Raw genomic sequence first — 27,139 nt, 5'->3', positions numbered from 1 at the left:
CATCAAGAATCCTTGGTTAGCTTTTTTTTGTTCACCATCACCCTTATATATTTGTAAAAAAAAAAAAAAAAAAAAGAAGACGTTTCCACCTGCCCTTCCGGGACCATTTAGCCATGATCGCTAGAACGCTTCAGTTCGGGATGTTTTGAACTGGACTGTCACCGGATTGGGTTCGTCATCAGCTGGCACGGAATGGTAAGCAGGACCATTACATGTGTTTAGATGAAGGAACGACTTGGAATGGAGTCATAATGAAAGACATATATCAGATATATTATCACTCTCTATTTAGCTGCTTGTTACCCGGATCCGCCCAACATTGACCAAATAAGGATATTTAGTGGAATTAGTCATTAAGCTACGTGTGTGATATTTAATCCCAATATTGGAACAGCATACGGCTAATTGTCTTGCATATTAAGCATGTTTGCAACGCAGGCGGGCAGTGATGCAAATGTCTGATAGATGGATGGATGGCTGGATGATGCACTTCAAAACAGGATCTCCATTCTGTGTAGGCCCGCATGCAGAGTTTGTCCCCCCCTCCCCACCATCCACTCCCCACCCCCTCACAAGTCAACTGCATACCTTGTGCATTATGCAGAATATGCAGCCAAACCATCAATATGGGCATGTTAAGCGCACCTTGTGATTATCATGTCGATTCTTCATAATGGTTTGGCTTACAGGGAATCTGCTTTATTTTTCCTTCACGCGGAACCTTTTTCAATTGACTGCAGTATACTGTAAATACTACAGTACATCCACGTGCATTGATTCTGCACAGTGTCACTGTTGGTGTGTTGCCTTTGGCTGGGAGTCTGTGTGTTTTAATGTGTCACAACAACTGCCCCCGTGTTGAAAAACACAAATAAAAAGAGCGAAAAAGCGAGAGGATTCAGCTGCTGTGACCTTGCATTGTTGAATAATTCAGGAGCGTGCTTGCATGCTTGTGAAAGTGCTGCAGGGAACACGCTTCACCATTAAACCATGCCTATACTGTATATTAAGGCGTGTGATGAATAAATCGGTCACAGTCTCTCGATGGTATAGATGTTCAAAGTGCGGCCGGGGGCCCATTTATGACCCACAGCTGTCTTTTATTGGCCCTTTGCATGTTGTAAAAATACTATTCAACAAGAAAAACAGCAATAATATGTTGGTATTAATATTACAATAGTAAAGTATGAGAATAAAAATTTGTACAAGAAGAAAGTTGTATAAATAAAAACGAGTAACAATAATACTAATACTACACTTTGTTATTGATAACAAAGCTGAGATGCAGGCTGTTTTTCTCTTTAAATATACAAACCATCTCAGCATATCTATATGGGTTGGTTAACAAAAATGTAAACAGGGCCCCTGTTAGTCTTGTAAATGATATGACATGAATACAAAAATAACTGCTTTATTACATAAACAGTAGCACATAATAATATTGATTAGTTACGCTGGCTCCCCCGGCTTGCCAATGGAAAGTCAGCATCGGAAAATGCAATACAGTATGTTATTATGTCATTGATAAAGGCACTACTTTAAATGTTGAACACTCCTAAGGACAAACCTTTCCCCCCAAAATAATCCTCTAAAGCCAAGATTAACTCCACACACTGGCAATGCCACAACAGAAGGGTACCAGTTGTAGCAAAGAGACAAGATGTGATGACAACCATAGATCCCAGAAATTACAATTTTAACACCCCTGAGGCGGGAAAATGACCAACATTCATTCATTTTCTACTGCTTATCCTAACGAGGGTCGCGGGGGGGGGGGGGGTGCTGGAGCCTATCCCAGCTGTCTTCGGGCGAGAGGCGGGATACACCCTCAACTGGTGGCCAGCCAATCACAGGGCACATATAGACAAACAACCATTCACACTCACATTCATACCTATGGACAATTTGGAGTCGCCAATTAACCTAGCATGTTTTTGGAATGTGGAGGAAACCGGAGTACCCACGCGCGCGCGGGGAGAACATGCAAACTCCACACAGAGATTGGGATTGAACTTGGGTCTCCTAGCTGTGAGGTTTGCACGCTAAACACTCGTCCGCCATGCAGTCCAAAATGACCAACATCTCCCAGAAAAAATAACATCTAAAGTTCAAATTTCAGCTCAGTGAGAATTCCAAATAAGTCACTCCGGATGTATCTTTTGGCAGTTGTTTGGGGGCTTTTTGTATTTATTTTTGCAATATCATGACCTGATTTGATAATGACCATAAAATAGCGTCCATCCTGGTTGCTCCGTCCGTAAAATGCGGCTAAATTCGGCATCGATACTAACAAGAAGAACGGGCTATAAACTGGAGTTAGCGATGATTTCAATTTGATGCAGTGGTAGCGTAGCGATACGTGTGTCTGTCGTGGCTGCTCAGTACCATGTGGAAAAAAAGAGTAGGATGTCTTTAGAAATATAATACCATGAAGTATTTACTATTTTCACATTTGGAACTGAATTGCACATGTGAATGCATTCAAATTTCCTTGTAGCCATTTGACTTCCTGGTTACTGTGCAGCGTGTATTACAATGGGAAAGTTGCAGACTGAGTTCTTGTAAAAGGCCCCCTTGTGGCACCTTTTTCTGGCTTAAAACTACACCAAACTAAAAAACTGTTAAAACTGTTTTAACGGTTTTGTGGTGACTTCTGTTGACATTATTTTCTGGTTCTTACATGGCTAATAAATAAATAAATGTAAAATAATAATAATGAATAATAATCAATAATAATAAATAAATAAAAATAAATGTAAAAAATAATAAATGGCTAATAAATTCAAGTATTTGTTCAATGAAATTGTGTTCATTCTTTTCCCACAATCCACGCTTGGTTGAATGTCTGAAAGCCTTCACTCAAGTAACGCTTGAGTGCGCTTGAACGTATCATCACATGAAAAAAGCATCGCTTAATCGATCCTAGTTTGACACGAAGATGAAGTAAAAGGATATGTATGCCACACCCACTAGGTTCAGCAGGCGGATCGGGTCGCAAAAGGCCCCACTGAAGGCCCAGGTATGAAATGCACTGTAATCTCCAAATTATTGTAGAAAGACGAAGATGCTTAGAGGGACCCAATTAACTCCGTTTTAAATGCTTCCATTTAGCCATGCAAACACTGCACTAGCATTGTTAAAGACCTCATTTGTCCCACTTCCTAATAGACCTCCAGCATCGAGGAAGATAGACTCTTGGAGATAGGATCTGCCAAAGCCTCTGACTTTTCCATATAAATCATGAATGAAATATATTCAATTGTATGCCTACTGATTGGGTGCCTTCATTGTAATTACCAGCAAATATGTCTGTCACGGTAATTGGATGGAAGGTGGAAATTGTCATTCAGGGGGGTGAACCGTGAGAGACGCATAATTTCACCTTTGAAATATTTGAACTCCATCAAATGACAACATTGCTATTGTCGGTATAATAGCATTTAACTCCAAACAATCAGAGACTGCAGAGTGAGAGATGGCGTTACATAACTGGATTTGATGGTGCAAAGCCGTGTTTTGCTTGCACATAGCTTCAAGTGCTGTTCTCCTCCTCCACCAGCGACACATCTGCACAGGGCCACCAAAGGTCGGAGCGCATTAATCCTAAAGTAATGACAATGCTGAGAGGGGGAAATTGCCTCATGTCGTCTTATTTTCCTCTAATTGTGCTCAGGTCATGTGACCAAGATGTCGTGCTTAATACCAGTGGCGTCATTAGGCCTGTTCTTAAGCCCCCCTAAAAAATTCGATGTTTTTTATGGATTTTTTTTTACAAAAAAAATCTCTGACAAATTTCATATAATAGAGCAAAAGCAGGCTAATAAGTAAGCCAATAAGCAGGCTAATACTAGCCTACTAGTAATAATCAGAAGAAGATTAATGATGATAGTAATAATAATAGGCTAATTAATAATATAAAAATGATTTTTTAAAATATTTTTTTAACAAAAAAAAATCTTTGACAAATTGTATATAATAGCAAGCCAATAAGCAGGCTAATACTAGCCTACTACTACTACTAGTAGTAGTAATAATCAGAAGAATAAAAACGATGATAGTAATAATAATAGGCTAATTAATAATATAATAATGATTATTATATCATTGATCACTGTCCACTGGACAGAATGGTTGCAGAGCTTGAGCAGCGGTTTTGCAGTGTAGATTGTGTGTACTTGTGTACATTTAATGGTGGCCTAAAACAATTGAGTATCTCTACTAAATCTGTCCTAAAGTGGGAAAGTTATATCCCGGTTCTTGTTCCTTATTTGTTTTTTGGATTTTGTGTATTTTTTTGAATGTCTACTACATTCATTCATATCCTGTGCATCTCCAGGGCGCTAAGCCCCCCCCTGTCCTCAGAACCTAGTGATGCCCCTGCTTAATATTGTACTTCATTCATTTAGAACATGGTTGAAAATGCTTAATTTAGGTCAAGAATATTTATGCAGTTTTAAAAAAAACTAATAATAGCCCGAGTAGAAGCTGATTCTGGGGATTCCATTGTGACTCAATTTGTTTGAGTTCAAATTTTGTTTTTTTAGCTGATCATGTGCACTCATCTTCTTTGGCAGACTACGGTGAAGCCAGTTCTGAGTGGAAGCTGTCTTCTTAAAGCCTTGGCCTTCGTGCTGCAGCTCAGTTTCAGGGTGTTTTCAATCTTGTATAGCCTATCTCTATGTATCTTTATGTAGTACAACAGTTCATTTGCTATAAAATGTCATATTGAACTTGTATTGACCAGTATGAGAGACTGCAAGGCCAAATGCTAAATACACACCTAAGACCTGGTAACACTAACAAGTCACATGACCCTGGGGAGGAAAAATGTCTAACTGAGGCCAATTAGTACAGTTTCATAAAGAGGCGTGCTCACTTTTGTTGCCAGCAGTTTAGACTCCAACGGTTGGGAGTTTTTTTTTTTTTACAAATTTACACTGTTATCCCAATAATGATCATCAATATAGGTGGAGTATTATGGTATGTAGTTTTTTTGTAGTAATCCACCTTACTAACGCACAAACTTGACTATGAGGCTAACTGGAGCTAACTGTTAAGTAATGAACTAATACAGTGTAAGAACGCTATGGGGAAACCTCTGTTAGTACTAGTTGTATGTATGAAGAAGAAGGATTACAAGACTCAGCACCTGACAGCGCCTTCCATCCATGTTTCTGCCATGTGCTTAATCCCCAAAGTGCAGCATAAGCATGCTTTCCACAAACACGATGCAGGGGACGTCACGTGAATAGAGGCGGCCAGCAGACAAGAGAGGAGAGATAGAGATGAGAGAAAATGCATTTCATCTCCTGAGGTAACCAAATCAACAAGCTGTCAAGGAGGAGTCTCGCATGAGTCAGTGCTGTTTTGTTTTGAGGCCTGCATTCGGAATCTTCCCCTCCCCTTTTGTGTCTCGGCTTGTTCAGTGGAGGCTAGGCTGCGTACTGCGGGAGAGCTGGCTGCTGAATCAAGCACTCACAATGGAGCTTTGAGGGAAGGCGAGGGGGGGGGGGGGGGGGGTGGAGTGAGTGGAGGAGGCAGGGAGGCCGTGAGCCAGGGCGATGGGGGAATGCCGGGAGCGAGTGGAGACAAAAGGGAAGCAGGAAGGACAGATTTGTCGAGGATGGAAGGGAGACATCGACGCATTTGTGGCAACTCAAGCCACCAAACAATGCAGCGGGGAACTCTAACGCCAGCATTTCTTTATAATGCTGCTGTTGTATGCTAATTAGGCCTGAAATGAAGTGCTGCAGGAGTGATGTGTTCGTGTTAGATACTGCTACATGCAGTGCTGAGTCAGAAACCGTCCAACCAAAGTGGAGCAAATCTCCATTAACTGCAGCTATTGATGCCCTTTTTAGGAGTTCATGCTGCAGTAATTATTGATGCATGCTTGTTTGGATGCTCAGTGCGTTTGCACACGGTTAGAATCTAATAAATGACTGGCTAAGGCTGGCTGAAAATGGACTTTTAAGATGTGGTACCAATAAATACTCCAACTGAAGTTGTACTAATTTGGAGTAGAGATAATGCGGTTAGAAGGGGATATTTTTTAATGTAACTTGTTTGTTTATCATATGTGAAACTTTGAAATTTGTATTAGAATTCTGCTGTTGCAACATACCCTAAAGCAGGGGTCTCAAACTCAATTTACTTGGGGGCCACTGGAGCTCGGGTCTGGGTGAGACTGGGCCGCATCAGGTTTTCCAAAAAAAAACGCTTATTAAAAACAAAAAAATAAAAAAAACTTCGCTTTGGTTCCAATTTTCTACAATCAAAGCTCTGATAAAACATTCCACTCTTCTCAAATATCTTACTTTTTATTTTTCTACACAAAATAAGATGAAAAATAAATAAACAAATCAAGAATAAAGAAAATCAATCAATCAGTAATAAATAAATAAATATAATAATAATAATAATAATAAAACGGCAAATAATAAAAACTTAAGAAACCACATATAGTTGGTGGGTAGACAAATTATTTTTTTCAGATTAAAATGAACAAAGCATTATTAGAGCCCTGTAGACATGACAAAACACGACTATAGTCACATTTATACTCTTTTTATTTACAACATATTGCGCAACTGCAGGGTCTTGAGACACATGCTAACTCGCAAACTAGACAGCTAGCGACCTAAACGGTAGCCTTCAAGTTATTTCCTTTAAACTTAAATAGCCAAAAACTTACCACTTCCACATGGATAGGGAGGATAACTATTAACAGTTATTTAACCTTTAACATGAACATTAATCAAACGTAATAATTTTTTCTGGGTACATGATACCATACAGCATCCATATCAAACTTGCGCGGGCCGCACTAACATTAAACTTTCATATCAAGGCGGGGGCCTCAAACAAGTGCCCTGTGGGCCACTTTGGCCCGCGGGCCGCATGTTTGAGACCACTGCCCTAAAGCCTGGTGCCGGTGTCGTACAATGTATTACATTTTGATTTGACCTACACGAAGTAGCAATGTACCGCAGGGCGTGCAGACTGCCGGAATATGGAAAGAAGAAGAAGGAGCAAGGCTAGCTGTTATCTTATCTTATCTTGAAACTTCATTGCAGTGGCCATATCTATTGTGGTAAGGCGTGTGCGACACATTAAATAAACACATGTACTTGCCACAATGTAGCAAACGGACCCTCCATTTCCAATGCCATGTTTGCTATTATTTGTTTGCGACAATTGCATTTATCATTTCCATGAATATCATATGAATTTGGAGCCCTTATAAGTCATCCGAAATTCTTAAATACGGATAAAGTAAGGAAATAACACACTTTTTCTTCAGGTAATTAATTTCCAATACACCCCCAATGCTCTGTAGCCCCTTGAGCTGTGACATCATCCTACTAAGACATCCTCAAGGATCTTCCGATGGCATTGGATCACCTGTAAACATCACAAGAGTTTGAAGCAATTTTTCGCAGAGACAAAAAAAAAGGGCCATGGAAGGTCGTGGTTGTGCCTGGGGTATTTTTTAAGGACGACTGCTTTGAGGAAGTTTGCAGTGTTGCTTCAAGGCGAGACTGAAGCCTTCAGCTTTGCATAGTATGAAATATCCCTTCATAAATTGTGCGTCCGATAAGGAAAAGCGGCCAATTCACCTGCCTCAGCTTGAGAGACAGCCAGTTCGCTGGAACCTTTGACATCAATGCCTAAGCTCAACCAAGTCAAGGCGCTGTTGGTAACCAAAACAGATATATAGTCAGGAAAACAGTCTGTAACTGTTGACATTTTTCACCAAATCTAATAATGTTAAAAAAAATGGATGGATGGATGGATGGATGGATGGGTGGGTGGGTGCTTGACAATTAACCTAGCATGTTTTTGGAATGGTGGAGGAAACTGGAGATCCCGATGGCCGAGCGTGGGATTGAACTGATGGATGGATGGATGGATGGATGGATAGATAGATAGATAGATAGATAGATAGATAGATAGATAGACTTTCTTTATTGTCATTACACAATAACACAGCAGTGAAATTGCCAACTAAATGTTGTTCATTCATACCTATGGACAATTAACCTAGCATGTTTTTGGAATGGTGGAGGAAACTGGAGATCCCGATGGCCGAGCGTGTGATTGAACTCGGGTCTCTGTGAGGTCTACGCGCTAACCACTCGACCGCCGTGCAGCGCCATAAATTTGTTGTTTATTAGAAATGAAATCGGACACAAAGAGACACTACAGACACTGCAGTCCCAAACATGTACAGTCTAATATCCATCCATAGCTTGCTAACAGACCAATGGGACCACCGTTGCATTGATTCCCCTTCAGGATAAGCCTGCAGCATTTTTTTTCCAGTGGATGAAAAGATGAAGTCCGATGTAAAAACCACACCCTTGTTTTGATTTTAATATCAAATATCAATATCTTTCTAAGCAAATCCCTCCTTGTTATCTCCAGCCCCTCGCTCCCCTTCCTTGACTGGAACAGAAGAGAAGGGAAAGCCACTAAGCTACTTTTTTCTGCTTATTCAAGCACTCAAGCCGCTGGCACAGAGTCATATTTCACTCACTGTGATATATCGGTGCATGATGGTACGGCGCGGAATGTCGTCTTTGAGAAAACCGGAGCAGTTGCACTCCAAAATAGGAACTAACGGAATCTGGCTAGCGAGCACATAATCTAAGACTGGTCTTTCTCAATGGGTCTCTAGGGGATAAACGTTAGCAGCCATGTGGAAGGTTTAATATCACATAGTATATATACTGTACATACTGGATTAGGATTAGCAGCACAGATGTGGAGTTGGTTTATGCTGTGCATGGTCACATGTGTCTACTGCTCTTACTTACTTTCATTAAATAAATGACATATTTAGTCAATATAATACATATTAATAATATATTATATCACTACTCTACTCTTTTTCTGTAAGGACTTGACTTCAGGACCAAAAGTTTTCAGATTGTGGTTGAGATAATGTATGCACCATAATCTTCAGCCCCCCCCTGCAGGCATCACGGTCCTTCTAAACAGGGCAATGTAAAAATGATTCAATGTCTTGTTAATTGTGCCCCTGCTTTAATCATGGCGTTATGAAAAGGGCCACTGGAGCAAAATGACTCATCGCCTTCCAGAAATACCTCGATTACCTCGAAAAAAATGGGAACACTGTAAAGTTCCATCCTTCAAGACAAATTCCATCTTTTTCCTCGAAGCCAATAATAAGGTGACTGACCAAAAACGGCATTTTGCTCTTCTTTGTGTCTTGCAGGTATTTATGAGCAGACATTTCTTATACAACTGCAGCCAACCAATCCTGGATGTGAAGATAGCCTTTTGTCAGGTGTGTGTCCCTTACAGGTAAAAAAGGTACAGTACTCACTCAGTTCCATTTGGAGATGCATTTTTGTCATTGATATGATATTGATATTTAATTTGAAGGAGTCGTGTTTCTTGTTTCCTGGATACATAGAAGGGAAAAATGTGAATAGTTGGTCCTGTTATTTAAAATATACCTTATGAATATTTTGCCTTTTTTCCAACAATACTAACAGAACCTTCCGTTTTGTTGACTTCACGCAGGGTTTTGGAAAACAAGTGGATGTGTCATATATTGCCAAACATTACAACATGAGCAAAAGCAAAGTGGACAACCAGTTCTACAGCGTGGAAGTGGGAGACTCTACCTTCACAGTTTTAAAACGCTACCAGAATTTAAAGCCCATTGGTTCTGGAGCTCAGGGGATTGTCTGGTAAGTCCTTTGCTGAGAATTGCTTTTTTTAACACACTTTTAAAATGAGATTTTGTGTTTGGAGAACTCATTTAGGCGTTAATTGCTCTTTCTGGAGCAGTGCTGTTGTGTAATGCAGGGCCTGTTAGGGCTGATACTTTTGTACTTTGGCATGGAATCACACAAAGTGAAAGTGAAATTGGTTATATGGACGGGAGAATGGTGATGAGGATAAGCCAGTAATCTTAAACCAATCTTAAAAATGCGTCTTAAATGCGTTATTCTTCCACAGTGGTAACAGTGGTGACGTTTAGGGATGTGCGATATTGGCTTTGCTGAAAACCGATTTGACGATACTGTCAATTTCTGATACCCATATCAGGTGATACCGATATATGTAACATGACAGCATTTTCTAAATATCGTTTTTCATGATCGCAAAAAAATCCAATACTGATATCGACGGGTATCACATTTTTATGGTAATATCGGGCACTAATTATCGGTACCCTTAGTTGTCAGACATCTGTAGTTAGACATAGACATAGACTTTCTTTGTTGTCATTGCACAATAACACAGCAGTGAAATTGCCAATGAAATGTCGTTGCCTGGTCCCGTGTAATAATAAATAATAAATAATAAATAATAAATAATAAATAACAAATAATAAATAATAAATAATAAATAATAAATAATAAATAATAAATAATAAATAATAAATAATAAATAATAAATAATAAATAATAAATAATAAACAATAAATAATAAATAATAAATAATAAATAATGTGGAGAATAAATAGATTACATCAAATATGAACAACAATGTACAGCGTAAACAGTAATTTGTACAAATAATTTAGAATAAATAACAAGTTATTATAAAGTTATTATACTATAAAGTTATAGTTATTTTTTCTAGTTAGTACAACTTTTAGCTTTTTGTAAATTAAAGGTTTCCAATGTGCAGCCTTCGAGAGCGATATTCCAAAAACATAATTTAACAAGAATTTTTTTCATTTTTAAAATATCGGTTTTGGACTTTTTTTGGGCTTCTGATTTTCAGAAAAATCAGATCCCAATATCAACAAATATCTAAATTATCAGACATCCCTAATTATTACATATTGTCACGGTAATATTGGGATGTTTGATTCCCGACACTTTTCCCAGTTTCATTATACTTCTTTGGATGAAACACTTCAGACAGTTGGTGCATTTGAATTCATCGTGCTAAACCTTTCTGTGCCGTGCGCCGTTTAGAATAAAATGTGGGCCAAGCGGGGCCGCCCTGCCAGGCCACTTAATCCTGGCTGCAGAGGGAGCGCCGTCATTGTAATTCAATGCACGGCTGCTGAGCATCCACTTTAAGGAAGCATCAAGTCATCAAACAGCTCCACTGGCGTCGAGAAAGTGGCTGTTTTCGCTGTAAAATCCCTCTGGATCTCTCATTGAGGTGTTTTATTGAAGCGCTTAATGATTTAGTAGTACACAACATTAGCGCTGTCATTGTCCTTGCTTAGCTTCCGGAGCAATTTATGCTAACTAACTAACTGCTGGATGATGGTGCATGTCAGGAAGTCCCTTCAAATCTAATTTGATATGCCGCCTGGCTCAGCCCACAGCTGTCATTTTAGTGTCATATGGTGACGGTATTATCGCATCCAAGCCAACTAAATCCACCCACCCCAAAAACGGATTTAATATCTCGCTGTCAAATGTGATACATTAGGAGCATAATCTAATTTAGATGACAACAGTCACATTAACACTGTAGCATGTGATAATGACTTGTTTCTGTCACACCTCTACTTATCTATGCTATGTATTCATTCAGCTTTTTATTTATTGCAGCAGATTCATACAATAACAATGTCAGTGTTGCTGTCGTTTGAGGGTGGTTGACTCCATTTTTGACAGTATAGTCGGAAAAACAGCACATTACAGAAGATTTTTGACCAGCGATTTTGCAGAATATCATATATCAAATCAAATCAAATCAACTTTATTTGTAGAGCACTTTTCCTGCAAAGACATGCAACACAAAGTGCTTTACAGAGTTAAAAAATATTACTACAATTAAAAGGAAAACAAATACTAAGAAAGCCCCTCCCTCCCACCCTCCATACTAGACGCACACACACACCCACCCCCACATACACAGAATCACACACAATCACACACAGTAGGGAGACATGGCATGGCACTGAGGATCAAGGAAACGCCATCTTTGAGGCCGTCCACACTGGGAAGAGCCGCAGGCCTTGCCATCGGGGGACCAGCACCCGGGCCCCCCGACTCCGACAGACGGGTGGACCCCCACATTAAAGGGAGGGACCCCCAGCCTGCCAGGTCAAAGGGACCCAAGGATGGCACCCCCTCAGCAGACCCGACACAGCCCCCAGTGTGGAGGACCCCCCCTGAGAAAACACTGGACTTAAAAGCTAAAGACTAAAAGCAAAAAAATAGGACTAAAAAGATAAAAACATAGTTTAAAAATATTAGTTAAATATTAATTAAAAGCCTGATTAAAAAGGTGTGTCTTTAATCTTTTTTTTTTTTTTAAATATCAACAGTCTCCGCAGTCCTGAGGCTCTCCGGCAGGCTGTTCTAGAAGTGGGGGCCATAGTGGCTAAATGCTGCCTCACCGTGGGTTTTTGTTCTGGGTTTTGGTATTGTTAAAAGGCCAGTGCCGGAGGACCGCAGGGTCCGCGGGGGTTGATATGGTAAAAGCAGATCAGATAAATAAGAAGATGCAAGGCCGTTAAGACATTTAAAAAACAGTAAGAGAATCTTAAAATCGATATGTATGATCTTCATGTACTGTATAACGTAAAACAGGAGCATATAGAGGATCTTTGAATGCGCTTTAGCAGTAGCTTCTCCAAAAGTAGTTTGTAGAAGATCACATTGCTGTTTTTCTGTTTTTAAGGACGCACTACGAAAACAAATCAAAGATATTTTGTCGTATTGAAAGACTAAATCATATCGAGGCACCGATAACGCCCACTCGCCCTGCAATCTGCATACATCTCCGCCCATATGACGCCGTGAGGATGAGGCTTAAAGGACTTGAGCTGCTCATGACATCATCTTTCTCTCAGCTTCACCAAGTGACGGCTGACTCAAACCCCTTTTGGATCTGTGTGTGTGTTTGTGTGAGTGTGTGTTTAAAAATGTCGGCTCCACTGTTACCATGGTCACAAATCATCCCTGGGCCTTCTGTCTCCAGAGAGACACAGCCAAACTCACCCTGTCATCCTCAAACCCCCGCACAGCATCTTCATCATCCGAGTGGCTCTTAAACCAGTAGAAGACGTTTTGAAAGCCGTATGTCTACTTCTATGTATACTTTTATGTATACTTATCTTGTAAACATAAGCGCAACTTGTTTATACTATTTTTTTAAGCTTCACCCATCATGTAATCACATTTTAACTCCCAATTGTAGATTTCATTTTCTAGATAGCTTTGCCAAAATACAATTAAGACGTAATTGTATATACAATAGTTAGCTACCTCTGCGACTTAGCTTGATGTCAAAAACGTTGACAACTACTATGCTATACAGTGTGTTTGTTGTTATTTTTGTTATCTAAATCTAAACTGTACCAAAAGCTTTCATTTTCTATCTAGCGTAGCCAAATATGAGATCTTACTTAGTTTAAACTTAAAAAACAAACATTTTTACACAAGTATTTTTCTGCAGGGTAACAAAGATTACTTTGTGTGTGTGTCTGCACCCTTTCGTGGTGATAGCTACAGTAGTTAGCACGTTGCTTCACTGTGAAGCTTTATCTATGCTAAGCTAGTTCTCAAAAACGTAACCGCACTACTTTTACAACTTGCTTATGCTCCTTATTTATTTATTTCACCCTTTATGTCTGCAAATTTTAACCCCAAAATGTGGCTTGTTTTGCACTGAAGAGATACGTATATCATTTTATTTTCTAGCTAGCTTAGCCAAAATACTCTTAATGTACACGTAAGCGTTAGCCAAAAGTATATTAATGTAATGCAATATTGGATAAATACTGTAAAAATGTAGCTCTTATTAGTTCAAACCTAAAACCAAACATATTTACACAAATATTGTGTTTGTCTTTCTCCTTTTTGGGGGTATTGCTAGTTAGCACTTAGGTTGCTTCTTTTTCTTTTGTTTTTTTTTTACGCAGAATATGGTTTGTTTTTCACATTATAATGCCACTGACAACAAGGTTGGGCTTCTAAATCGGATATTTTCGTTATGATTCCTAAATTGAGTTGCTTTTGTGTGTGTGTTTTCTCGGCCAGCGCGGGCTATGATGCTGTCCTAGACAGAAATGTAGCCATCAAGAAACTGAGCAGACCCTTCCAGAACCAGACCCATGCCAAGAGGGCGTACCGGGAGTTGGTGCTCATGAAATGTGTCAATCACAAAAATGTAAGTGTTTTTCCTTCTCAACAAAATGGACGCGAGTGCGATGCTGTGACCGTGCTAAAATCCACGCCGAAGGGAATGTACTGACCTGGCATGAGAGGGAACGTTATCTCTCGCGCTGCAGCTGACTCTCAAACGCATCACTGCAACATTATATGGAAATGTTGTATTACTGACTTTCCTCCTCTTTTTCTCTTCCAGATTATCAGTTTATTAAATGTCTTCACACCACAGAAATCGTTAGAGGAATTCCAAGATGTGTGAGTACAACTTATGTCACACTAAAAAAATAGAAGTGATAATTGGACCAATCATGTGACTGACTGTGTTACAGTATATACCATGTTCTCATTAGTCTTGTGATGGCGAGAACTCAGCCTCCACGCGGTGTAATAATCAGTCAAAGTGGGTGCAGTGTAGACATTATATTTTGTTATTATTATGATTTTACAAGATAACATCTTTTCATGACAATTAATAAATTCCACATAAGTGAATTAGGATTCAATAATAAATGCAATATTTTCTTAGTTATGGCATCGAAAACCTGTTTACGATCTTCTAAGTAAGATTTTAATGTTATTAGAGGCCTCTAGATATGAAATAACAGCCCTAAAGTCACCTGTACACTTGTATTACCTAATATAGTAAATATGTTCAGAGAAAATAAGACATATTAGAAACAAATAACATAACACCGACTCACACGTTTACAGTTCCTTGTTTTTTTTGCAATGTTCTTTGTAGCAAGGGACGACTGTATGTATAATATAATGTACTGATTAGAATAATGTGTTACAGTGGAGGTCTGGATGGATGTACGTAGCTTAGCTGAGTTGTGACTGAATAAACAGCACCTCTGCTCGTTGCACCCAAGTACTGCACTTAGTCTCAATTGCTTCAAAAGAACAATCAATTCCACACAATCAATGAACTCCTCAAGAATTGATTAAGCAATTTGTATGTCCATCCTTAACCACAATGTTATGTAATATGGCAAGTGTGGAGTCCCACAGGGGTCATTTCTAGGACCTCTGTTATTCATTTTTTATGCATCCTCAATCACATTTGGGAATTATATGCAAATATTTTTGTTATACGTGGGCTAAGGTGAAATTGGAATTGTTTTGGTCACACAAAGAAAGACGCCAAAGCCGGCTCATACCGTAAATGCTAAACAATTGAATTGATATCATCCCAGGTACCTAGTGATGGAGCTGATGGATGCCAACCTATGCCAGGTGATTCAGATGGAGCTGGACCACGAGAGAATGTCGTACCTACTCTACCAGATGTTGTGTGGCATCAAACATCTGCACTCAGCAGGCATTATTCACAGGGTAACTTTTTTTTTTTACACTTGTACGTACGACAGTTAGCAATGTTAAAATATTGTCAAGGCATTCTGATGAGTTTTTTCCCACTTCATGTAGGACCTGAAACCAAGCAATATAGTCGTGAAGTCTGACTGCACTCTGAAGATCCTGGACTTTGGTCTAGCTAGGACCGCGGGAACTAGCTTCATGATGACCCCTTATGTGGTGACAAGATACTACAGAGCCCCTGAGGTTATCCTGGGCATGGGATACAAAGAGAACGGTAAGGACCGTCACGGATATGGATGATATTTTTTTTGGATCATATTAGCCAATGTTGCTAAACGTCAAAGGAAGTTGCTTAATGAGACAGCTTTAACATATTCTTTAAAACAATGAAAGTAAACACAGTGCTTCTGATTGGAGCACAACATTAATGAAGTCTTCAGAAGTAAAATTGGTAAGACTCGTTCTCGCATTTATAGTCTCATAAGGTCCCAGGGTTTACATTTCCTGCCATTGTAATCCCACTAAAGCTCCACTTTGCTGCGCTTCTTCTTCTCTTTTTTCAGATTACTCTTATTTTTATAATAACGTACTATCCCTTTGTGACATAGCGCTCTAATTAGCAATGAGCATTCCTAGTGCTTTCTCTCATAGGTGGCTTCTTAACACTAACCTTTGCCTTCCTTTCTTCTTTTGGCATCACCTCGGTGCGTGCAGTGGACATATGGTCGGTGGGGTGCATTATGGGAGAAATGGTGCGCCACAAAATCCTTTTCCCTGGGCGGGACTGTATCCTTGTTGTTGTGTCTTTTCAACGGTGTACCTGTGTGTGATAAAAAATGGATTTCAATTCAAAAACAAAAACAAACCAAAAAAATGGCTGTGTTGGTATCAGGTTTTGCTTTCGAGCAGATCATTTTAACAGTTTCATATATGGCAGAATTATAAATGTTTCATAGATATAATATATATTTATTTTTGTCTATTTTTTACATATTTTTTAAATTAAACAATATTTTATATATTTTATAATTTATTAATAATACATAAATATTTGCTTATAATTTATTAATTCACCTATACTGTTCTTCAATTACACTGTGACACTATCCTATAATATTGTATATTATAATTATATTATATATATTATTATATAATCTAATTATCATACAGCAATTTTTTAAATATTTAATTCATGTCATGCTACTGACTTTATGGGAAAAACTATTTTTTATTGTAATTATTTAAAAAATGTAAATAAACAACAGGAATGGACATTTTTTTTAAATTGAATCATCATCTTTACACAGTATATGTAACATATACCGTATTATTACGCATATACACCCAGTATAATGTACAGGTATATACAGTATTTATATACAGACCACACAAACACATACTGGATACTGCTTACACACAGTATTGTATTATTGTAATTAATATATACATAGATTTTTTAAACAGTAGCTATGCATTAATTTTGTGGATGAAATAATTGTGTACAATATTTAAGATGTGTTGTACAGTGTGTATATATGATCATTCTAATGGTTACATGTTATTTTGGAAAACTCACCTTATGTTCTCTGTATGTTACTGAGGTGCAAACTAACCCCAATGACACGTCTGGCTCCGTAGTGTCAACTTAACCGATGCTCTTTACTCTCTGATAATCCCTGCAAGGACAAAACGATCTGTTAGTAGCTGAGTACTTTGTCAACCCGGAGGAAGGCTGTTTTATTTCCGAACATGTAAATATTTTAACGTGTGCATGTTGCCTGGAGCGCTTACCTGCCGTGATGCCACCCTCCCTCTTAAGCTGTAATTGCATCTTTAAGACAGCAGAGGCCTCCCCCACCCCCAGCGGCGCACAGAGAGAGATTGGACTTCATGTGTGTGCGTGCGAGTGACAGTCACAGATAGCACTTGATGAATAAATAATGGCAGTGGATGTGTTTACACGTTTTTGTTGACGATAAATCTGGTGTCCTTTTTTTATTTGAAGCTGAGCTTCTCAAAGACATCATTGAGTCAAGAGCGCCTCTGCTGGTTGCAGCTAAGCAGCGCACCCTATTTTGCCCACTTTTTAACCGCAACGTCACATAATAAACAAAGAGTAGCGACCCCCAGGGATCATTCCTCGGTGATTCTTAGTGTTCTAGCCAAAATAATGAAGAAGCTTGTGTGTGTCTGAGGTAGAAGGGGTGTTTTGGTGTTGTAGGTAATGTCAGTTTGTGTGTGCGGTTGTTTGTATGTGAGCCCAGTGGACATGTGGTCAGTCGGCTGCATCTTTGGAGAGGTGATTAGAGGGACAGTGCTGTTCCCCGGGACGGACCGTATCCTTCTGACATGCAACACCACAATGCCACCGCTGCACTGTGCAGTAGGTACAACCGCTTGCATGTCAACAAAGCCCGGAGCAGTGATTCCCAAAGTGTGGGCCGTGGTGGTACTGCAGGTGGGCCATGAGAGGTCATTAAAAATATGATTTATTTTTGCAAATATTATGTTTTAATTATTTTTTATTGTAAAATATTTATTGCATGATTAAAAAAATATTTATAGGCCTAACTGATAACACTCAATAGGTTATTCATTGAAATCCTGAATCATAAATAAAAATAAAAATAAAAATAAAAATAAAAATAAAAATAAAAATAAAAATAAAAATAAAAATAAAAATAAAAATAAAAATAAAAATAAAAATAAAAATATTAAGTTACATGGTCTGAGAACGCAGCATTTTGTCTATGTACTGTTTGTAGGACAAAGGTGGGCCGTGGACATTTTTTAGATTTTCAAGTGGGCCCTGAGTTGATAAAGTTTGGGAACCCCTGGCCTAGAGGATGCCGAGCGCTAAAAGGAAGTGGGCAAATGAAGAGGTCTCTGGTGGAACCTTCTACATACTGTAGAAGATACTAAAGCTGAGAGTTCTACCAGACTGAATGTTCCAGTAAGGTTCTACAGGTACTTTTCCCTTAATCCCACCTCACCAAACCAGACATCGACCAATGGAACAAGGTGATTGAACAGCTGGGCACGCCGTCGCCGGAGTTCATGAAGAAGCTCCAACCCACCGTGAGGAATTACGTAGAGAACCGGCCGAAGTACGCAGGCCTCACCTTTCCCAAACTCTTCCCGGATTGCCTTTTCCCTGCAGACTCCGAGCACAACAAATTGAAAGGTGAGACAATCAGCAAACATCCAAAAATTGTTACAAAGTCGTCCTCTAGCTGAACCCTAGCGAACCCTGAAGTAATACAGCACATGAATATGAATATTAAGGAGGATAGTTGGGATTAGGATGCTGAATGCTGCCCTACTTCTGGCTCCTTTTACTGGCTACATGGAAAAAAAAAGATTGGCCATCATTTCTTTTATGTTGCGTCTTTACTGTGACATTGAAGCTGTCGGATGCTAAAATATTTATCAGTCTTGGAGATCAGAGTGAAGCCTCATGTCCCTGACAGGAAGTGAGCCCGACAGGAGAAATTCCTCTGAACCGAAGCAGGATGGATGACGGATACAGTAGATGGATGGTGGGGAGGGGGGAGCACCAAGAGGAGTCATTTTAGACATTTTAGGTTTGCTCTTGATGGGTTGAAGTGGGAGGAAGCATCATTTGTCTTCTTCTGGTGGCAGTTTTTTTTTTCTCTCGTCCTCTGTGCAGTTATTTATAGTGAAGGTCAAAGTGGGAGGGAAAGGGGGGGACTGTCCACAGTACTAGTAAGTCAATAAAAAGGACTAAATTATGAATATTTATAGTCTTGAGGCTCAATGTGAAAACATACTTCGAATAACTGACCACTGTTTTTTTTTCCAAACCACAGCAAGCCAAGCCCGAGACCTGCTGTCCAAAATGCTGATCATTGACCCCGCTAAACGGATATCGGTGGACGAGGCCTTACAGCACCCCTACATCAACGTGTGGTACGATCCAGCCGAGGTGGAGGCGGTGAGTGCTCGTCAAGTACTTCCTTAGTACCTTACAAGTGTTTTTGCTGTACTTGATCCGCATCTTTCACTCGATAACTGGTAATCCTGCGATGTTTGTCGTGTGTGCTGACGCCACCGGTGCCTCATTCGTGTGTGGTGACAGCGAGATCGGGAAAAAAAAAAAAAAAAAAAGCAATTGCAAACAAAACGGTAGAGTCGTCAGTATATTTCTGTGGCTTGTTGATGATGTAAACACGTGACTCTTGTTGATGGTGGCATTTTTTTCAACACATGTTCTGCTGTTTTCCCCCTTCTCTAATGTCACCTCATGCTGATGAAGGCCAGGGATCTCATCCAAATATCCATGGTAAATGACCACCGCTCTACTTCCGAGAAAACTCTCCCTACACTTTACCGATAAGAATGATTGGCGGATGTCAAAGTGACCCTCGGACTTCAATAGATTGTGGAACGGGCTGTCTGACTGGATGTTAGCTAGCATGATTGTGCCCTGTTGGATTTCCCCAAGCGAGGAGCCAATGTCTTTATGTGTGCTATACGTATCCCCCTTTAAAATGCCTGATTTGTTTGCCTAATGAGCATTACAAGAGCTCCTTTGCAGAAACCGAGATCTAATGAACACAACCACCCCACACACACACATACATTTAATTCTGATTTTATATTTTCATTTTCATATGTGTGTCTGTTTCTGCAAATGAACTGAAAAGTGAATCATCTTTAGTAGCCATGGAATAAACATGATAGTTTGCTCCCGCCATACGTTTACTAAAGTTGTCATGCTCTATTTCCTTTTAGCCTCCACCTCAGATTTATGACAAGCAGCTCGATGAGAGAGAACACTCCATTGATGAATGGAAAGGTAAGAATTCACATTATTTTTTAAACATTATTCCATATATAATTCAATTAGTGTAAATATAAATCCCAGTAAGCATTTTATAATTTATATTGTATTTTCTTCTATTGTTTTCTATAGTACTTTATTATTATTAGATTATTTTCAACTATATAACTAAATGTTTTAATGCTAATGAATATATATTATACACATTTTATCTTCTACCCCAGAACCACCTTTGAGTATACTACAGTACTTCTATTTTATAGCTTCTACACCAAATTATTCAGCTTTTACATTCTACATTTATACATATTATTAAATTATTTTACATCTATTACATTATTATATTCTATATAATATATTTTAATTTAATTTAATTTAATTTAATTTAATTTAATTTAATTTAATTTAATTTAATTTAATTTAATTTCATTTAATTTCATTTCATTTCATTTCATTTCATTTCATTTTATTTCATTATATATATATTATATATATATTATATTATATAATATAATATTATACATTTAAATTATTTCAGATGCATCGAGCGCTATATGATGCAGTGTTATGAAATAAGGGCCTTGTTGCACGTATGCCATATTATGTATGCAACATCTTTTCAGAGCTGATCTACAAAGAGGTGATGAATTTTGAGGAGAGAACGAAGAATGGCGTAGTGAAGGGACAGCCTTCACCTTCAGGTACTCTCAGTGCATAAGCCTAATCGCTCTGTAAGTCAATTTATTATATAATTTTACTGGAGTTACCCCCCCCCACCCCTCTTTCCGAATTTAACACACACCCTATCGTCTTGTCGTTGTCATTTGTCTCTCGTTGACCGTGGTTTAGTGTCTATGTGGTGTCAGCGTGGCTACGTGATGTAATGTAATGAAAATGGATGTGCTGTGCGGTGGTACGATGCCGACAGCATGACTTGGGTCCTTTGGGCTTCCAGGGTGGCACCACCCAATGCTGGGGATGCAACCTGTTAGCATGGTAGATGGCACACTCCAGGATCAGAATTAATGGGGTCTTTTGGCTCCTGTTAAAACTTCACACTTTATCCGACGGTCCTTGAACACACCACAGTTCTGTGCTGTGTGATGAAAAAGTGAAACTTATACTCTGGTGCTTGGTTTTTGTCATTAATTTGTTCCGAAAGCACAGAGGAAGTCAAGTAGTCGAGTGGTTAGCGCAGAGACCTCACAGCTAGGAGACCCAAGTTCAATCCCACCCTCGGCCTCGTGGAGTTTGCATTTTCTCCCTGTGCATGCGTGGGTTTTCTCAGGGTACTCCCACATTCCAAAAACATGCTAGGTTAATTGGCGACTCCAAATTGTCCATAGGTATGAATGTGAGTGTGAATGGTTGTTTGTCTATATGTGCCCTGTGATTGGCTGGCCACCAGTCCAGGGTGTACCCCGCCTCTCGCCCGAAGACAGTAGGGATAAGCTCCAGCACTCCCGCGACCCTCGTGAGGATAAGTGGTAGAGAATGAATGAATGAATTATATTTTTACATGCAAAAATCATAATAAATAATCATTTATAAAATATCATTTACCTTCATTGAAGACCCTTGTCGGCGAAGATGGTGATGGGCAGGAGCGAGGAGACAATCCACGTTCTTCATTTCTTCTTTCCCGTGCACGTGGATGCCATCTTCGTACGAATTCTATCGTGTGTCTCGCCCTCTTGAACAAAGGCACCTTTCTTTGGCCCCATGGCGGGTTATTTAGCAGTTACATTCAATAAAACCGTCCATTCGAGTTTGAATTGCATTAAAAACAAGACAGTGTAGGATAATTTGGCTCGAAAACGGAATCATACCAAAACTGGGGTGTTGGAGGATCGAAATTTGACTCCGATGCTGTCGCAGATTTCTCATCTATCGCCTCCCCAAATGTTCCTCAAGTGTAGTAAAACTATCTTCTGATACTACACTTGGATGGCTCTTTCCACGGGAACCCCCTGGATCCAAGTGATGCGTCCTTGTCCCCGTCATCACCTTGTCGTGCTTTCTTCAAACCCTTTCATGTGTGCACAATTTGAACGCAAACGGCCTCAACTCTGGTACGTTGTAACCCCCCCGCCGCTGTTGATTCCCTTAGCACAGGTGCAGCCGTGAACAGCAGCGAGAGCCTCCCTCCGTCCTCGTCCATCAACGACATCTCGTCCATGTCCACCGACCAGACCCTGGCCTCAGACACCGACAGCAGCCTGGAGACCTCGGCGGGACCCCTGGGGTGCTGCAGGTGACTAGCCGCCTGCCTGCGCAACCCCGCCTTCTTCCGCCGTTAAGAAGGAAAAATGAGGGAAAGCGTTTATTCCCATCCCCTCAACCCCCCCCAAAAAAAAGAAAGAAAGAAAACAAAAAAAGTGAAACAATCAATATGAAACGATGAAGCCTGCGCGTTGTCATGCTAAAAACAACATTGGTATTTAACGTGAGCAGATATACTCAATGTCCATGATCCTCTAGTTGCTTTGCTTATAATACGTCTGGCAACCCGATGCTGTAGCCTGGCTGCTATGAACACAAACCCAATCTCTTAGAAAAAAAGCATTTAACCCAAGGGTGTCCACATCTTTGCACCGAGGTTCTCACGCTATGAAAATGACATTTTTCTATTTTTCATTTTCTCCCATGTTGATGATATTTCAAGACGTACATGACATGTTCTCCGAACCTGCTGACAATTTTTTAGTGTTCAATCATAAAAAAAACATCAGTCAAAACTTACAAACTTACAAAGTGATAACAGTAGTGATGATTGGACACCACATGATTTGTAGTTATCGATACATAATTAATAACATCATGGCTTCATGAAGCGTTCAGAAACAAACAGAAAACGTTCAGGGCGCTTGCCACGCCAGATAACGCGTGTGATGGCGGTGGACACCAAAGGTGAAGCAAATAAAAAGTATATCAAAAAATATTAATGTGAGGTTAACTAAATATGAAAACTAAATATTCCTTGCAAAGATCTCTGCAGGTTCGGAGCACATGTCAGTAAATAAAAAATCAAAAAAATCTGCGGGCCGCACGTTGGACACCCCTGATTTAAACGCTGTGTGGCAAGGTGCACCGCTTTCACGCTCTCTTTCCTTTATAACACATGACGCCATCCCTGTCATGTCTCCCTGATCACATGACCTCTCTGCGGTAGTTTAGCCCAAAACAAACCCGTGTGTGTGTGTGTGTGTGTGTGTGTTTTGAACCCAGCTATTGTAAATATGTACAGCCGAAAGACAGGCAAAGCGGGACTAACGGCCAGTATGTTCTCTGGAAACTTCTTATGTTTGGAGTCTTTTGGACGATGAGTGCACCTTGCCACTTCCCATGCGCCCGCCAGTCGATGCATGATGATTGACATTCGGGGGAAGTCACTACAGTCCGTTTTTTAAGTGTTGTCATGTCAACTAACACCGCTACACGATGACAGGTACGCTTGTGTGACCATTTACAGCTGAACGGGGGGGGGGGGGGTTTGCTTTCATTTTGGCTTCTCATCTTATCTCATCCGTCCTTCAAAGGACATCAAATATGTTTTTAAGCAGCGACACGAGCAAAGGGTGAACAGGAAGGGGAAAAAACGCCATCACAGCTGTCACTGAAGTCTTACTCCGCCAGCAGCTTTTGGTTTGATGGGTAGCGCTGCAGCTTGGAGTCCAGCAGAGGGCGCTGTCTCACATGTCAATTCATTCTTCACCTTTCAATGTAAAAACACAACAAACAATTGAGCACAGCGTATACCTCCGCCAAGGCTCACTCAACCGGTGGCCCACGTGCCAAACCTGGCCCGGCCGTCATGACATCAGCCCCTTTAAAAAGTGCTCCTGTCAAATAGAGGATCTTGGACTAGTATTTTGAGAGTATATCCTTAAAACAACAGCACTGTCATATGAAAGATCTTTGCAGTACAGCAAAGCACTCTTGTCACATAGAGGATCTTTGACTTGCTTTTTATTTATTTTTGATTTTTTCAGTATGTCTTAAAATCAGCAGTGCACTACTGTCCTGTCTAATAGAGGATCTTTGGCTGTTTTTTTTTTTGAATATATATATATTAAAAAACGGCAGCACACACCTGGCATATAAAGGATCTTTGACTCGCGTTTTTCTTTTTTTTTTAATCAGTTTTGCTTCACAGTACAGCAAAGAACTCCTGTCACATAGAGGATCTTTGACCTGTTTTTTTTTTTTTTTGCAGTACAAAAAAAAAATCAGCAGTGCACTCCTGTCTTGTCTAATAGAGGATCTTTGGCTGTTTTTTTTTAGTATAAATTAAAAAACGGCAGTGCACGCCTGGCATATAGAGGATCTTTGACTCATGTTTTTCTTTTTTTATCAGTTTTGCTTCACAGTACAGCAAAGAACTCCTGTCACGTAGAGGATCTTTGACTTTTTTTTTTTTGCAGTACGTCTTTTAAAATCAGCAGTGCACTACTGTCCTGTCTAATAGAGGATCTTTGGCCGTTTTTTTTTTTGAGTATATATTAAAAAACGGCAGCGCACGCCTGGTCTATAGAGGATCTTTGACTCGCGTTTTGCTTTCAGTTTTGCTTCACAGTACAGCAAAGAACTCCTGTCACATAGAGGATCTTTGACCTGTTTTTTTTAAAGTACATCTTTTAAAATCAGCAGTGCACTCCTGTCTTGTCTAATAGAGGATCTTTGTTTTTTTGTTTTTTTTTATCAGTTTTGCTTCACAGTACAGCACAGTACTCCTGTCAAATAGAAGATCTCAGACTAGCGTTTTTGGCAGTAGATCCTTAAAGCACTTTCATATAGAGGATCTTTGACTTTTTTGCATTACAACAGAGGACTCCTGTCACATAGAGGATCTTTGACTCGTGTTTTTTTTATTTTTTTTAGCAGTGCATTTTTTGTAATAACAGAGTGCTTCTCACAAATAGAGGATCTTTGACTAGCAATTTATGTACATTCTTAAAAACAGCAGAGCACTTCCGTTTTTTGGAATGTATTTTTTGCAGCGCTCCAGTCATTTACCGCAGCGGGCTTTGGTGGGGGTGTGGCTGTCCTCCATCTGATCCAAATGTAACGGTGGTCTAAGACTTCAGTACGGACCGCCTGCTATGTTGAGCACATTGTTAAGAGTGTGTTTATTTAGTTGATGGCAATGGCAAGTGCCTTTTGGGATGGATGTAGTGTTTGAACGTTTGAACCCACATACGTCACATGACTTATTTTGCCTTAAAACTATCACCCCCCCCCAGCAGCAAATCTTTGGAACAGCTTTCTTTTCTAAATGTTGCGATTTTAAAAATGCGTCACTGTTCACGTCAATGCATGGCTTCACACAAAGTCCAAATAGTCCCATAACCCCCCCCCCCCCCCCCAACCTACCCAAAAAACCCATTATCTTCACCTATGATACCCGCCTGCAGTACCCTGGAGGGCCTACAGGGGATGGTGTCTCCAGAATAAGCTACTGTACAATAAAGTCGGTGTTGCGTTCAGGGTCTGGTCAGGGCAATCTTTCCTCTTTAAACAGGGTGCAACTTTGACTGATGTGTACATGTTGACCAATATCGACCTCTCTGAGGCTCTTTTTGTGACTCCAAACACTCGCTGCACTGGAAAGCTTTTTTTATTGTGTCTTTCGAGGCCGATATCGGGTTAAATGGATCTTCTTCTATCTCTCCGATACTCACTTGTCACATCGTTATTTTCCTTTATTTCCCCTTCTAAAATGGCGTCATTATCAAATCAATGAAATATAGCCTCCTAAGGTGCATATTTACATTTTATTTCATTTTTTTTCCATTTATTTAATTTTTATTTTAAAAACATTGACAGTTAACATTTTCACATGTAATTGCAAGAAATGTAATATTCAAAATAATTCATTTGGGGAGCTTATTAAATAAAATATTCCGAAACAGGCTATATTTTTAGTATTATTTTTAGAACTTTAACACCCCCCCAAAGGTGCATTTATTTACATTTTATTTCATTTTCTTCTATTTATTAAATTTTTATTTTAAAAACATTGACAGCTAACATTTTCATATGTAATTGCAAGAAATGTAATGTTCAAAATAATTCATTTGGGGAGCTTATTAGATAAAAGATTCCAAAACAGGCTATATTTTAGTTTTATTTTTAGAACTTTAACACCCCCCCAACATCATTTTATTTGCTTATTTCATGTTTGTATTTCTTTTAATGAACGATATTGTATTTTTTAAATTAAATAATGTCGTTTTCCACATTATGTATTTCATTTATTTTCCTGTACATCATTTTGCCAACAAGTCGTGTTTTATGAAAGCAGGGATGGGGAAACCTGCGGTCCACGGGGCCCCGTTTTTCATATTTAAGTTGACCTAAAATGCAACATTTAATGGTCATAATGTACTAAGTGTGTTGCATCATACCCACCCCCACTTTAAAAGGGTCCCTTTTCCACACAAACAGCTGTCAAGTGAATGTAAAAGTAGGAACCAATCATTTCTTATTGATTTGAAATAAAGCAGCAAGTCAACGCAATGTGTCCTGAAATGAAAAGATCTCAACTTGTGCTGATTTTTCTTTCAAATCATCCTTTCTGAATGTCAACTCAGTCATGTCAGGATATTGATCCATGCTATTGTAAATACCAATAAGCCATCGATGCAATAAAGACACAGGGAGGCCCGACGACGACGGCGACAACGACGACCTTGTATAGCTCATCCATCCCAATCAGTTCATCTTCTACATATTTCACCCCTTTTCTTTTTCTTCTTCTTTGACTTTTCTGCTGTTTCCGTCAGTCATTCTGCCGCCATGAAACATGTTTCATGCCGATTTGAAAAAGCTTCAGGCAAAAATCAAAAAGATAAAAACAAAAAAAAAACAGAAGAGCTGTTACTCCAAA

General features: G+C 39.4%; 1 protein-coding gene across 8 annotated transcripts; it reads left to right on the top strand.

Moving 5' to 3' along the window:
- mapk10 (mitogen-activated protein kinase 10) lies at positions 1 to 22,660 on the top strand. 8 transcript variants are annotated; one of them, XM_058050463.2, is made up of 14 exons: positions 1 to 195; positions 9,242 to 9,313; positions 9,553 to 9,722; positions 13,995 to 14,124; positions 14,323 to 14,381; positions 15,323 to 15,461; positions 15,555 to 15,720; positions 17,711 to 17,782; positions 18,448 to 18,630; positions 19,277 to 19,401; positions 19,723 to 19,749; positions 20,202 to 20,265; positions 20,874 to 20,951; positions 22,366 to 22,660. In XM_058050463.2, the coding sequence occupies exons 1-14, from the start codon at positions 193 to 195 to the stop codon at positions 22,506 to 22,508; spliced, it is 1,431 nt and encodes a 476-aa protein (XP_057906446.1). In that variant the 5' UTR covers positions 1 to 192; the 3' UTR covers positions 22,509 to 22,660. The 8 variants fall into 8 exon arrangements, with proteins under 8 accessions (XP_057906446.1, XP_057906422.1, XP_057906430.1 ...); XM_058050439.2 differs by lacking the exon at positions 17,711 to 17,782 and adding an exon at positions 16,161 to 16,232 and having other exon boundaries at positions 22,361 to 22,529; XM_058050447.2 differs by lacking the exon at positions 17,711 to 17,782 and adding an exon at positions 16,161 to 16,232 and having other exon boundaries at positions 20,874 to 20,981; positions 22,366 to 22,516.
- Positions 22,661 to 27,139: the final 4,479 nt, after the last annotated feature.

The sequence above is a fragment of the Doryrhamphus excisus genome, linkage group LG10 (assembly GCF_037039965.1).
Source record: "Doryrhamphus excisus strain RoL-2023G ecotype Guam linkage group LG10, RoL_Dexc_Guam_v1.1, whole genome shotgun sequence".
NCBI lineage: Eukaryota > Metazoa > Chordata > Actinopteri > Syngnathiformes > Syngnathidae > Doryrhamphus > Doryrhamphus excisus.
The sequence above is the reverse complement of the archived record's forward strand: the minus strand, read 5'-3'. Positions and strand labels throughout refer to the sequence as shown.

Bases quoted from the DNA above. Each gene is read 5' to 3' on its own strand.
- mapk10 (XM_058050463.2), top strand. The intron at 15,462-15,554 runs GTAACTTTTTTT...CACTTCATGTAG, and splicing joins CAGCAGGCATTATTCACAGG to GACCTGAAACCAAGCAATAT. The intron at 20,952-22,365 runs GTACTCTCAGTG...CCCTTAGCACAG, and splicing joins GGGACAGCCTTCACCTTCAG to GTGCAGCCGTGAACAGCAGC.